The sequence below is a fragment of the Fukomys damarensis genome, unplaced genomic scaffold, assembly GCF_012274545.1.
Source record: "Fukomys damarensis isolate Sample0158 unplaced genomic scaffold, DMR_v1.0_HiC HiC_scaffold_22, whole genome shotgun sequence".
Lineage (NCBI taxonomy): Eukaryota > Metazoa > Chordata > Mammalia > Rodentia > Bathyergidae > Fukomys > Fukomys damarensis.
The window spans coordinates 25916106-25930432 of record NW_022900934.1 but is presented as its reverse complement, the minus strand read 5'-3'; the positions used below and the strand labels follow the sequence as shown (position 1 = coordinate 25930432).

The 14327-nt window shown below is 55.6% G+C and overlaps 1 protein-coding gene across 1 annotated transcript in view; it reads right to left on the bottom strand.

The window, feature by feature from the left end:
- The window catches only part of Nol4l (nucleolar protein 4 like), a 65975-nt gene that overhangs the window by 20814 nt on the left and 30834 nt on the right, over positions 1–14327 (bottom strand). The window contains exon 3 of the mRNA XM_010628447.3: positions 7071–7212. Coding sequence (XP_010626749.1) covers positions 7071–7212 — 142 coding nt within the window. The remainder of the gene's footprint in view (positions 1–7070; positions 7213–14327) is intronic.

Sequence of the window (14327 nt, the reverse complement as noted above, 5' to 3'; positions counted from 1 at the left end):
AAAAAAAAAAAAAAAAAAAAGAAATCAATACCAGATTAGACAAATAGTATTAGGGCCCTGGATTTAGCTCAGTGGTTCCACCACAAGCCCCACCAGTGGGCCCCAGGGGACCAGGTTAACCTTCCAGGTGTGCAGGGTGGGGGATGATGGGGTCTCTCTCCCCACTTCTTGGCAGGTCCCCCAATCTGCCCTGCCGCTCTGTCTTCAGGAATCTGGGGTCCCAGTAGCCTGGACAAGGCTCAGGCTGTGCAGGCCCCGCCTGTTTCTGGGATAAAGGGTTCTCTTGGTGCTGTCTCCTAGCCTCTCTTGTCCCTTGGTGGGCTGGGGGCCAGCACAGCCCAGCATTGTCTGTGCTGCCTGAAGCCCAGCTAATGATGGACACTTTGTGACCCAGGACTGCCTTGTGGCCCACAGCCAATTCCCGGAAGGGCCTGGGCCCCAGCTCTCTGCTCCCAGGGGAGGGAAGGGGAGGAGGCCACTGCCTCTCTGTGGGTGTGGATGTGGACTTTTGGGGCCCCGAACAGGCGAAAACCACTCTTGCTCTGGAAGGACAGGATCAATGGGACCTAGGCCCTGCTTCCAGGTGCACCTTTGAGAAGCAGGTCCGAGTGATCGGCAGAGCCAGGCTCTGTGAATATGGGGACAGGAAGCATGGTCTCAAAGCCCACTGCAGGAGCCGGGTAGAGTGGGGTGTAGCTATAGTCCCAGCCCCTTCAGAGGCCGAAGCAGGAGGATAGTGCATCTAAGATCAGCCTGGACAACTTAACAAGACTGTCTAAAAAACAAAAAAAAGAACAGGAAAAAATGCTCAATCTGAAGCCATGCCAGTGAGACAGAAATTAAAGGGCTCAGTCCTCACCTCATGTGGCAGAAAATGGGTGATAACAACCATAAGCTTTGGGTCCACCAAGACCCAGCTACAGCAGGCCAGGACCTCTGTGTTCCCGAGCTGCCTTAATCCCAGGGATGAGCACAGGGGACGGTGGGCTCCGACCGAGGGAGAAACCGAAGTGGCCCAGGGTTAGTGGGGATGCAGGTGGCTGGCTATCTTTGAGTCCAAACGGCATGATCCTGAGGCCAAGCATGCCTTCCCCACTGGCCTCACAGACAGCCTAACCCCACGCGCTGGAAGCACCCTCAACACCCGGCACAGGAGGCAAAGCTGTGCTATGTTGCTTTGGTGTCAGTGGCAGTGCCCCCCTGGAGCCGCCTGCCAGCCTGGGGCCTTGGGTAGGTGGAGTGTGCTGGATCCGGAAGCAAGACTCTCCAACACGTCAGGGTCCCTGGCCGTAGAGGATGGGTGGGACAGGGCCTTGGGGCTCTAGGGCAAAAGCTGTGAATGCCCAGGCCCACCAGGTACCATGGGCCCTCCCAGCCCAAGAGGCAAGATCAGGGCAAGAAGCACAGTCCTCAGGTGGGAAGTAGGTCAGGGCTCACAAGGCCAAGGCCTGGGGAGGCAGGACTGGGCCAAGTAGGCCTGGTGAGGAGCTCCGAAAATTTGGGTGAAGTGGAAGCCCCCTCAGTCTTTATTGGTCCCTGACACTCTGCCAAAGGCTCTCAGTCTGAGGGTGCCAGCAGGCTGAGAGCCCCGCCACCAGCCCGGCCACTTATGAACCTTCATGCTGTCCATGCGTCATCTAGTTCAAGAGAGCAAGGTGGGCACGGGACTATCCCCCACTGCTGAGACAGGAAGTGACTTACCAGGGCCACACAGTGAGGAGAAGCAGGGACAACCTGAGCCTGGGCTAGGCTGGCGGAGCCCGCAGCTCCCCACAGAGATAGGAGAAGGGCACCCAGAGAAAGGTCCCAGCTGGAGGAGAGGAGAACCGGGTGAGTGGGACTGCTACTCCCAGGGACACCCACCGCCAGTGAGCCGGTCTGGGTGGTGCAGGGCCTGCCGTGAGCAGCAAGAGCTAATGGGCAGGACACACTGGTCTTCCGCAAGAGCCAAGGTGGGCACAACAGAGTCCATGGTCATGGCCACACCCACCATGCCACAGACGAAAACTGAGGATCAGAGAGGGCAAGCAGCTTGCTGAAGAGTACAGGGCAGGGCCAGGACCCACTTCTAGGAGGTTAGGTCCAGTGGAGTCCCCAGCCCCACAGAGGAGGCCCTGACCCCTTCCTATTCTTCTGCCTGGCTGTGGCCTCCCTGCTCTGCCTTTCCTGGCTGCAGCTTGGGGTCACAGGGAACTTTTGGAGACATGTGGCCTAGGAAGCCTCAGGCCTACCCTCTGCATCCTCTTCTCGGCCACCCGTTGACCCACGGCTGCCCAGGCCCCTTTGTCCACAGGTCTCCTTCCCCATATGTTAAGCACCTATGCTTCACTGGGGCTGAGGTGAATCCCAGGACAGGGACTGGGCAGTTTAGGGTGCTTCCCACAGCCCTGCTGGCAGTAGCGAAGAAGACTTGAGTGTCCTTCACAGGCATGACCCAAATGCTGGCCACGGACAGCACCGTTCCCCTTGGCCTGGGCAAGTTACTTTCCCTCAGATACGGGTCCTTCTCTGTGGGATGGGAACAGTCATTGTCTGAGCTCCCAGGTTAGGGCTGGATAAACAGTGGACTCATGGGAAGGACCTCCAGGCACTGGTGGACAGAACAACCTGTAAGATTGGGATGGATTCACATCAGTGACAGGAGGGAGGTGAACGCCATCAAGTGGGGGCTGGGGGCTACAACATGACATGATCCTCCACCTTTTTTTAAAAAGAACACGAGGCATTTTGGGAGGCCAAGGATTGTGAGCTCAAGACTAGCCTGGACTACAAAGTGAGACCTTGTCTCAAAAAACCACATACGCACACGCGGGGGACAAAAAAGAAAAAGAAAATGAAGCTTTGACCACATACACAGAAAAGTTTGAGAAAAATATATACCCTGAACATTGGCATTTTAAATTTTTTTCTTTTCTTTCTTTTCTTTTTGTAAAGTTTCTATAATGAATGTGATACTTGGGAAGAAGACAACCAAGATGCCCTGGGTGACAGGGTCTCACTGTGCATCCTAGGCTGGCTTCCAACCCATGGTCTTCCTGCTTCAGCCTCTGCCAATATGCTTTTCTACAAAGACACAGCTACTGCCCTCTAAGTGCTGATAGCCTGACAAGGCCCCACCTTCCACGCTGCTGTCCCTCCTCCACCCAGGCGCAGTCTCCTTGGATGTGCAGGTAGGAGGGGCTCAATGGCTCCCACAGCAAGGCACTCAACACTCATGAATAAAAGTGGACAAAGGGCCAGAGAAAGCCAAAGGACCCTCTGCCTCTCCCTGGGTCCAGCCTCAGGGACCAGAGGGGTTGGCAGCAGGCAGCGAGCTCCAGACCTCTGCTCTACAGACAGGAAGTCCATCTTGGTGGCAGAAATAAGCCCCCATGGCCAGTGGATCCCAGAAGCCAAGAATGCTCCCAGGTCCTCAGCTTCTTTCGAGGAACCCAGTCGCCTATTTGGTGGAAGGTGAAGCTGGGCCCCATGTGAGCAGGACCCTCCACTCTCCCTGAAGCTGGCTTCCTGTCTGCCTGAGAAGTGAGTAATGTCCGCTACCCAACCCAGGCATCCTTTCTGGAGGCCAGGCCTCACACTTTCCGTTCAGGAAGGGGCAGAGTGAGAGGCCTAGGGAAACAGGAGGGGCCAGTGTGTGAGGTCAGGACAGGCACCGTGTACCTGGCCTCCCGGCAGCCTGTGATCCACAGGCCGGAGCGTAAGTGCCTTGCACTCTTTCCCCTACTCCTCCGCTCACCAGCCACATACTGGGCTCCTGCCCTGGATGCTGTGTGTTTCAAGTAGTGGGGAAGACAAGCATGAAACAGGTAACCCCAAAGATGGGGCACTGTGACAAACTAACATCAGCCCCCAGGCAACACCAGTCCCCAGTGTCTTGGGACAAAGTCTCACAGCCAGCTGCTCCTCAGCCTCCTCCCTCCACACCCAAAGGCAGCTGCCAGAACACAGCAGCTTCCCAGGTGCCTCCCACGTTGCACAGAGTCCAGAAACAGCCCAAAGTCTCCGCCAGGCTCAGCAGCAGGACTGGAGGAGCAAGGACCCTCACACAGTCAACGCAGGGAGAGGAAGAGAGTGCTGGTGCCCTCTCTCTTGTCTCTGGCCAGTACCCAGCCTCTCCCACTCCTGTTTCCTCCTCTACAGATAGAGCAAGAGCAACGACGTCCCCTGCACACAGCCACTGCCCTGACTGAGGGAGTAGCACTTGCCACCACCTCTGACTGTGGGGACCCAAACAGGGCCTCAGTGTCAGGTTTGGGAAACAGCCATAATGAAGCGCGTGCAGAAGGACTGCGGGTAGGGACAGGGCCGTGGCCAAACCCTAACTGACTCAGGGGAAGCCAGTCCCCATGACAGCCAGATGACTCTGAGCCCAACTCCTGAGGGAAAGCAGGTACCTTTTCTGATCCCTCTCGGGTTCAGAGGTCTTGATGGTTTAGCCCCCACCTGCCTTTGATAAAAAAATTAAAACTAAGAAAGGCTTTCACAAATCTGCCACCAGGTATAAATTTATGCCAACTGCCTGGCTTCTTAAAAGGGCTACAGTAGAGGTCAGCAGTGGCGGGAGTGACATGGCCATGGGAGTCCTATCCTTTCTGGCCAAGGGAAAAGAGCCAGGTGCTCAGCAGCTATTCTTAAAAGAAAAGAACTCAATTTGTACCCAACAAGGAGTGTGCCTCTGTCTCCTCTGAATGGCGTGCCCAGGGGCAGCTCTCAATGAATGTTTGTTCATGTGGGGAGCAGATATGGGGCAGGGCCTACTACAGGCCCAGTCAGTACGTGCAGTCACCAGGCAGTGCAGGGACCAAAGTGACATGGTGTATTTGCAGAGCTTACAGTGGGGGACACACATCTTCACGGCGTGCAGGGTCCACGGGGACCGAGGGCAACAGGCCACGCATCAAGCTCCCCTTGGGTCAGTGGGCTGGGGAGGCTTCTAGAATAAGGCACACGAGCAGGGCCAGGGCTGGGTGTGGAGGGCAGGGCCCAGCCTCCAGAGCCACCTACCAGGCCTGCCCTCACCCTATCCTTACCTGGGCCTTTGTTAATAACAACAGGGAAGGTGAGCGCACACCCCGAAGCTGCTGAAGGTCTCCCTCCAGACTTACTCAAGGAGGCTGCCCCGTCCACACCCGCAGAGAGGGACTAGCGATTGAGACTCAGAGTCCAGGTGCTTTGTTCATGCCCAGCCAACACCCTCCTGGGAACCCTTTGGTCAGATAGTGGTCACCACCAGGCCCAAGGGACCAGCAGGGACAGCAGAGACCAGACCAGCCACCTGGGCCTCCTCGGGCCCCGGGCCCTGTAATGGGCCTCAGCCAGCACATCAACCCAGCATCCAGATACAGCTGCTGATTAAATAATTAAATTGTTGGTACCATGGTCAACAACCTCCTCCTGTCTCTAGCTCCGGCTGTCCGCCCTGACGAACACCCTCCTGTCAGTGAGCTAGCCTGCCTCAGCCCTGCACCCACCCCCAGGATCGGATAGCTGCTAGACAAAATACCCCGGCAGCCTTTCTGCTGCTCCCTTCCTCGCCTGCCTCATCAGACAAGCTCTGGACGGCCGGCAACATGCCAAGGACCCCCGCGATCACCATGGAAACTGCTGTCCAGTGCCTGGTCCTGAGGGCCCTGGACCACCCTAGCTCCCCAGGAAGTATCTTAGACAGCGAGCCCTTTCCCACAGGGTGGTTGTGAGGAGCAATAGGACAAGACTTTTCCGGGACTACATCGGGACAATATTGTCTTAAACAATTTCTTTTTGGTTTTGAGAAAATGTTCTGGATCCTTCTTGGGAAGGTTCAATGCCTGAGCGTTGCTGACATGGCCCTTGGCGACTTTGGGTGTGGCCCTCAATCAGCTCAGATGAGGCAGGTCAATGTCTGGGCACATCCTAGCTCAGAGCCCCCAGGAGCATGTGGCAGCCCCCACTGTGTCCCCACCCCGTGGGAACGCTGGGCAGTGGCAATGGTCTGTGAGGCTCACAGCACGAGGGTCTCACTGACCTCATGAGGCATGAAGGCACAAAGGCCTTTTCTTTCCCAGCAGCCTCGCACCCCACTCCTCATACAGCCACCCCCTGGGCTCCCCAGTCCCTACCCAGACACCTCCAGATGCCTGAAGGCTGGGTCTCATCCCAGACAAAGCAGGATTCAGGCTGGGAGGGCAGTTGGGAGGCAGGCAGAGGCAGGCGAGTGGGTTCTGCCATGGAGATGAACTTTGACCCAAACTGCAAGGCTCCTATCCCTTATTTACTCTTTAAGGCTAACCCGTTTCACAGAGTTAACGTTACACCCCTTTTTAACCCCGCACCTCCCTTTACACTCCAGGACCCGACCTTCGACCCCTTCTCATTGCCAGCTCCTACACCCCAGTTCTCTTGAGGCCTAGCTTCAGGCCGTCCCCCAATCCCAGTCATGTCCTTCCTGGAAATCGGAGCCCTACCAGAGTACTCTGATCATTGGTGCCACCCCCTGAGCACAGTGCTTCAAACTGAGGCAGACACCAGAGCCCCAGAGCCCAACCCTCCAGGTTTCCTTCAAAACCTGACTCCTGACCCTACTCTCCAATCCCGGAGAAGAAGCCCTTATTTCCAGAGCAGCCCTGAATGGCTGTGAAGGCCAGGGCATGCAATGGAAACTTGCACGGTCCGGTCACTCACCAGGTGACCCTGTCCCAGTGAGCTTTCTCTGAGCTGTGGGAACACAGTTCTTGATGCTAGTGCTGGGCAGCTGGACTGCTGCAGGCCAAGCACACCGTTACCTTCCAAGACCAAATTCTGACAACTCTGAAAGCCATGTCCCACCAGCTCTCAAGCATCACAGCAATCAAACAGGCATGACACTTAGGCTGCAGCTGAAGGGCTCCCCATCCACCTTTGGAGGCGCGACCTGCTGGATCTGGAGCCAGGGGCTGAGGGCAGTGAGGCCCACAGAGATGCTGCAAACACTGGAGGTGGCTCTAAGTACAGCGGCATCACCCCCTGAGTGCTCACCCACCCCCACCCCAGAATGGGCGCAGCCACTCAGAAGACAACTCACCCCTCCCCACAGGCCACCCAGGGGCACTCACCATCCTCTTGGCTGTGGAGGTTCTGTGGGCTCCGCATCCTCTCGTCCTGGCTGGGGCTCAGGCTAGAGGCCAGGTGCGGGTCAGCGGACATCCATGTGGACTCGTTCATATCAAAGTCTTCACTGCTCACAGAGGTCTCATCCTGAGTGAGACAAAGAGGGCTGGCATCCAACAGGGATGGCTTTCCCAGGGCCCTAGGTGGCCTCAGAGGACACACAGAGCCCCCAAACCTTACACTGAGAGCTGGGTGACACATCCCCCGCCCCTGTGGAAGCAGTTTGCGTTCTGGTTCCTGTCGGCCTCACTGTCTGTAATTGAAGACAATTACGAAGTCTCACATCCTGTAGGGGCGGATAGCAGGGCCTGGCTCTTACCCTTGTGAGCCAAGGTTGAAGCCAGCACTGTAAACAAGGGCCACTGCTCCCTACCCAAGCCAGGGCAGAGGGCTCCCTCCGCACAGAGCAGACAGCCTGCAGTGGGTAGGCCAGGCACTAAGGAGGCTGGGCTGGCGGCCCCTCCAGGCCGGCCTCTGAGTCCTGTGGGGCATGCATGGAATTCCTTTCTCCCACTCCCCCGGCCCAGAGGACATTTCTGTCTTCCTCCTTCCTAACCTTTGCTGTGCTTCAAAGATATGCTCTTGGGTGGCTTCCAGGGCTGAAAAGGCCAGCCCTAGAAGTGTAGAGGAAGAAGGGGGTGGGGCAGGCCAGGGTTTCCATCACACTGCAAAGGGGGTTCAGGCTCAAGAGCCTGGGGGGCCTCCAAGGCCTTACAAAGAGTCGGATGGCCTGCTGGAGAGGACCACGCCTGCTGCCTCCTCTCCCCTCTCAGTGAGCCCTTGGCCAGTCATCCGGGAACCCCCGGGGGCGGGGCCCCTTCAATACAGCCCTCCAGCAGGAAGGGACCCCACCTCCTCCTGGCCCAGCCTCTTTCAGGAGCAGCAAGCAACTGTTTGGGAGCCTGCTGTAAAGTGCAGGAAAGATGACCCAGCAGCTCCACTCCCAGAGTTCTGGCTTTGCCCCCCTCTCCTCCCCCGCCCCAGCAAGATACAATGGCCTCTGTGGGCCCAGTCAGGACTCTGGCACAGGAACCCCAAGCCGCCCCTCCAGGGCCCTCACAGACGTCTCTTTTATAGTGAGCAAACACACTTTGGTTTGAACTTTCTTGGGCTGCTGTCCCTGGGGCAGACACATCTGCTCTGAGTACTAGGGAACCGGCCATCAGCCTCCATGCCCTCCCCCACGGATGGCCGGCAGGGAGTTTCCTGGAATTCACAGCTTCTGTGCAGCTAGGGAGGACCCTCCATGCTGAGCTGAGAGGACAGGAGGTGGCCACCATATGGGTTTGAAGCCCTGTGTGCTCTCTCTGCACACACACGGCACTCCTGCTCAGCCGCCCCCAGGCTGTCTGCTCCTGAAAACCTAGTCCTGCTCACTCACTGCGGGCAAAGGGCTCTCTCTCTTCTCGAAGGGTACAAAGGGACAAAACTCTCCCCAACACTAGGATTGTGGGGATGGGGTGGGTGGCAGTGTGTGTGTGGGTCTCTCGGAAACAACAAAGGGAGACCACTGGGCAAGTGTTTTCCTTTCCCTCTTCCCTGCTGGCCAGATTCTGGGAGCCAGGAGCAGGACACCCTCATCTCTACGTGGCGCAGAAGCAGGAAGACGCTTGGGCGTTGTTGGGATATACATGCCTTAGACTAGGCATCCTAGGAGCCCTGGGAAGCTTAAACTGTCCACTCACTCACTCGACAAGTATTCACTGAACACCAACTATGGGCCAACACCGGCTAGGTGGTAGGAAAGTAAGCTGCGGATCAGAGCAGTCACCCTTCCTGGTGCTTACTACCCAGTGGAGGAACAATATGCCGAGAAATGCCTAATACTGGTGGTCACAAGTACTATAAAGTACAATTAAGTGGAGGAAGTAGGGGAGAGTGATCCACTGGGCAGGACTGCAAGGGTACTCAGTAAGGCCCAACTGGTCAGGGGCACCGAGCAGAGGCCACAGGAAGTGAGGAAGGGACTGCATGGGTCCACATGGCCTGGAACCCAGGCACAGGCAACACTAGCTGGGCACTGCTGCCGGGTCTGCGGAGGGACAAGGAGGCTTCTGTGGTCAAGGGTGGGCAGCAGAGCCACACAGGAGAGGCCCCTCCCAAACTGCGTACCACTAGGCAGGGCTATACCTTCCCTTCGGCTGGCTCAAAGGCTTGTGGAGCACCCCACAAAACCTAAGGGGGATCGTGGGGAGCAGGAGCAGGTGGGTGGCTGGAGTGTAGTGAAGTCTCTGGACTCTGCCTCGCTCGCGTGCACAAGCCCATGTTAATGAGGACATAGGCCAAAGCTTTTCAGGTGCCAAGTGCTTCTCTTGTGTCTTTTTTACCCTCCCCACAGGCCCGCCAGGTAGGCACAGTTCTTAGCCCACCCTACAGATCAAGAAACAGGGGTTTCAAGAGCTGAAGGCACTTGCCCAAGGCACATGCGCCAGCAGGGGGTAAAGCTGGATCTGTCGTTGCCAAAGCCTCTACCCAAAGCTGTCCTTCCCCGAGAAAGCCCACTGCTATGTTCCAAATCCCATTCCCAGTGCACCCTGCTTTGTCACTCCAGCTCTCTCCATTACCCGTCCAGAGCTGCCCATACCATTCGTCCAGCGCTGTGGCCCAGCCCTGTCTTTCCCAAGAAAACCCTATGCCTTTCCAAGAGCAGAACCAAGGCCTGAGGTTGAGGCAGGGACCAGGCTGCACATTTTCTGAATTCCCCACGAGGCCGGCAGGACTTGTTGAATCAACTGAATTGCTTGGCATCATGTTGGTGTTTAATGAGGACACTGCATTAATTTGACAATTAAGGACTCTAGTCCCAGTGCGCACAGTTCTTGAATGGGGGCCATATGAAAACCTGGGCCCTCCTGCAGCTCCCAGCCACCCCACGCACAGCTTCTCTGGCTCAGATGGCTGAACTGTCCACCCAAACAGATCCCCACCTGGCCCTGCCCCAGGTCCCATATGGAACAGGTGGGCTCTGTTCCAGTGACACTGAAATCACCCCATAATGAAGAGCATCCGGTGGCCACATGTGTGGGGCTTCGGGGAAGGGATTTTATAGATTTCCTCACTGTGGCCCTACAAAGCTAGCACCAGGGCAGGCCCATCTCCAGATCTCGTAACTGCCCTTTGAAAGCTTGTATCAACTAAATGCCCAGATGCACAGCACCAGTGAGTGGCACAGTGGGGGTCTGAATCCAGGCAGTGTCCTATACCACGCCATGCCTCCATTCCTTAATGACGAGATGAGACCACAGGGAATCGTGGGCCATGGGCTGCCTTTGCACACAGACGTGTGCTCAGTCTCCCTCCAAAGAGCTCATGTGCATCACTATGCTAGTGATGTGCTGGGGACACAGACAACTAAGGTGAGGCTCCCTTCCTTTAGAACTTGTTAGCTAGAGACAGGGACCAAGTAAAAATTTGAGGTTTGAGGTCTTGGGGGTTATGGGATATTTATCTAGTTAAACAATGAATTTTTCCCGTAGCCCTCAGAGTTTTGCCACAGGAGCTCCAGTTTTGTAAGAAATGGGCCTAAGATTTTGACACCCTGACTACTAGAGCAATTTTTTAAGAAGGGAGAAATAGAGTCTATTAAATTTAACTTTTCAGAAAACAAACTCCTCCAAAAACCAGATCAGTTTTGGTCAGACTGACACAGACACTTTGGATCCCCACACTTTCAGGGTTGGCTTGGAGAAGCAGCCTTCCCACAACCCCTCAGCACCTCGCTGGCTGCAGCAGAACCCCAACTCTTTATGGGTGCGGGCCCACTACTGCAGAGGGGCAGAGGCTGTAAATCCAGGCACTCACCCACACCCAGCAGGGCTGCAGAAGCAGGTTAATCATCTAGGCATTTACCAACACACATGGTTCAGAAGCCATAACCCAAGACCAGAGGGACCTGCAGGCAGCCAGTGCAGGTTGGAGAGTGGTGAGGCCTCAGGCTTGTGCTGGGACCCACGGTACCCCACTGCCACCACCACCCAGAGGTCATAAATCAGTTGCTCCTTGCTTTTTTCTTCTGGAATCTTAAGGGAATTTAAGCTAACGTCTCACTTTCTGTTAACAAACTTCAATGAAACTGTCATTAGAAAACAAAACTACGAGCCAGGGATTTGCCTCATTGGTTCCGCCACCTGCCTCGCAAGTGCAAGGGCCCAAATTCGATCCCTGGTATCAGAAAAAAGAAAACAAAACAAAACTATGTATAATCCACTGCTTCTGGGTCCTCTCATCCAGGACTGTGACTGGCCAAGCAATGGTCCCCTGGTTTCTCTACTTTCTGCTCTTGGACACTCTGAAGCCTATGGCCTTGCCCATCTGGCAATAAAAGTCCATCATCAGGATATTCAGCATCAGGATTACAGGGCACAAGGCCAGCTGCCCTACCTGGACAGGCAGGTGGCACCTAGTCAGTCTCTGGGACACACCGCAACCTGGCAGCCCCGACTCTGGGCAGAGTGAGCGGAGCTGACCAAACTCTCCCTTGCTCTTACCTTCAGTCCAAAATTCACAGGCAGGTTCAGTTTTTCTCCACCCAGCTCTGAGGGCCTTCCTCCTGGGCAGGCCAGCTTGTACCAACCACTGCCCAGCCCAGGAGGAGGGGAAAATGGGAGACGAAGGAGGGAAATGGTGGAAATGGGCCTGTATCCGTGGCTTGTAACTATGGACAGGTGCTATCAGTAACCTGATTATTTTACAACTGGGGTCAATTTCTCTGGAACTGGGTTCCTGGTTTCTCTGAAGTCCAGCCATTTGTAACCTCCAGGACTTGGGATCCTTGGGCGTGTCTCACACAGTATTTTCCAGGCCTTTCCTCTGAACTGTAACTCTATCTCTACCCCTTGCTTGAGAAAGAAAAGGGGGAGGATTTGCAGAGAATTTAGTGCAAGTGTAAGCCATAAGCTCTGACCAGGAGTCCTGAGTGTGTTTCAGAGGAAGGCAGGGGTGGGGAAGGACAGGGGATGTTTCTGGGCCAGGCAGGAAACAGATCCCTTTCTGCACAGTCCCTGGGTTTGCTGGACAGCTAGAAAGAACAGCAGGCTGGGGCAGCTGCCCCAGACCAGTCCTACAAATATCAGGTGGACACCAAGATGTGGAAGGAGGTGCAGCTTCTCCACCCAGGGTCAGGTACCTCCTTCCAGAGTACCTGTAGGCCCGTCTCCATGCTTGCAAGGACTGGGCACACAGCCTCTGAGCATGCCAAGGAGCCATTCGACCCAAACTTAGCCATTTCAGCTCAGCAAACAGCTTATCAACGGACATCAAAACCCTCAAGATCCCAAGGAGCATAGGTTCATATCCCTGTTATGATGGGAGAATGAAACAGGGTAGTCTGAGGTGGCTACTGGGCCCTAGAGGCTCCCAGGGCTGCTGCTTCATGCTACACCCTTAGCTTCACCTGGCCACTAAGGGAGAAGGCCAGCCTTCTGGGGACACTCCCTGCACAATTCCACTCCTTCCTTCTGAAGGCCTCCTCTGCTCACCAGCCACACAAGCCCAAGCTCTTCTGGGAAATGGGAAGTGGGGAGGGCTAAGTGAGCTAATCACCTAGCATATTTTAGTTCTCTTGTTTCTCTGTCTCTCTCTCTGTCTCTCTCTCTCTCTGTCTCTCTCTCTCTCTGTGTCTGTCACAACCACGTTCACACACGTGTACACACTGTTGTCTGGGGTAGTAATGGATGCCTGGATACAGGAACGAGCATTCCCCACACCTTCCTACTAGTGTATCAAGGGTAAAACGGGCTTTTGTTCCTAAGCAAAGACAACTGGCTGTCTTCCCAACTGGCTCTCACCATGAGGGCCTCACTAATACACAGAGCCCCTGCCATTAACGGGGGTCTCTTTAGGCGAGCTTCAGTGGGCAGGGCTCATCCAGCCAGGAAGAGGGCTGGAGGGGAACCACTGTGAGCTAATCCTGGGCAGGACTGTCCTTCCAAGAAAAGAACCCAGACAAGCAGGCAAGACAAAAAAGTTCTTGAGCAACTATGGGGTAGACCAGCTCCCTTACCCTAGGGTGGTCAAGGCCATGGGAGAAGTTCCTTAAAGTTGGCCTTCTCAGCTGGGAGGATGGCCCTAGGGTACTCCCCTGCCCTAACTCAGCAGGAAGGTGCTAAATAGTCAGGGGAAGAGAAGCAGTTTAAAATCCTACTTTTTGGAGCAAGCTCAGTCTGAGCCTGGATTACACAGGGACTACATATTATTCAAGGGTACAGTCAGGCTCTACTAGCTTTCCAAGGAAGGGGCAATTTGCTACCCGGGGGTTAAACTACGCACTAGGGCCTGGGCCATAAATGGGTCTTTCCTCCCAACCAACTCACTGCCCAGAACCAGCATGTTAGAGGGTCCAGCCGGAGGACCTGGTCCCACCACCAGAGGCTCTCCCCAGAAGAGTAATGAGAACCCCAACACCTCTTCCCAGACTCTCCACTTGGTCTGTGTGTGGGGAAGGAGTGAGTGGGGGGGGGTCCCAGTTGATTCTGGGATAAGTAGGGCTTTATCTCAAGGGAGAGTCTATTTCAGGCCACAATCCTCAGAAAAAAGAGGAAATCACAGAGTCCAAACACCATTTCAAGTGAAATCAGGAGGTTATTCATCTCCCCTCAGAGCAGACAGAAAGAAAAATCAATGTTATGGGGGGGGGGTTCCATTTGAATTAATGGGTTTGTGGCTTCTCCATTGATCTGCGACTCTTCACACTTTCTTTTCGTGCTTTTTGTGCTCTTGGGGAGGTGGAGGGAGAAGGGACGGGGGAGGGGGTGCTCCCATTAAGGAAAAGGACGGTCTAACCTTAACCTTTCTCTAGGAATAACGTTAATTAGCAAGGCTTAATGAGAACTTCCCCCAGGAAGCGCGGCCCAGTAGGGGCAGCCAGACGTGGGCAAACGGAGCTCACAGCTCGGGGAAGGTGTAGGGTCACTTCGGAACCAAGCGGATTGAATAAAACGCGAATTGCACTCCCTCCTCCCTGCCCCCCAGCAGCAGAAGTATCTGGCCCTTGAGGACTAGGTGGAGGACCAGAATGACGACGGGCGGAGGTGTAAATACAACTTAACCCCTGCGCGCGCCCTCCTGCAGGCCAGCTGCCCCTGCCGTGTGCCCCTTCGACAGGGGTCGCCGATGCCTAGGGCTGGCACCCGGGTGGCGCACCTGAGAGGGGCACCCATTCCCCTCAGGGACGGGCTGGAGCCTGCCAAAGTGGGCTCAACTCT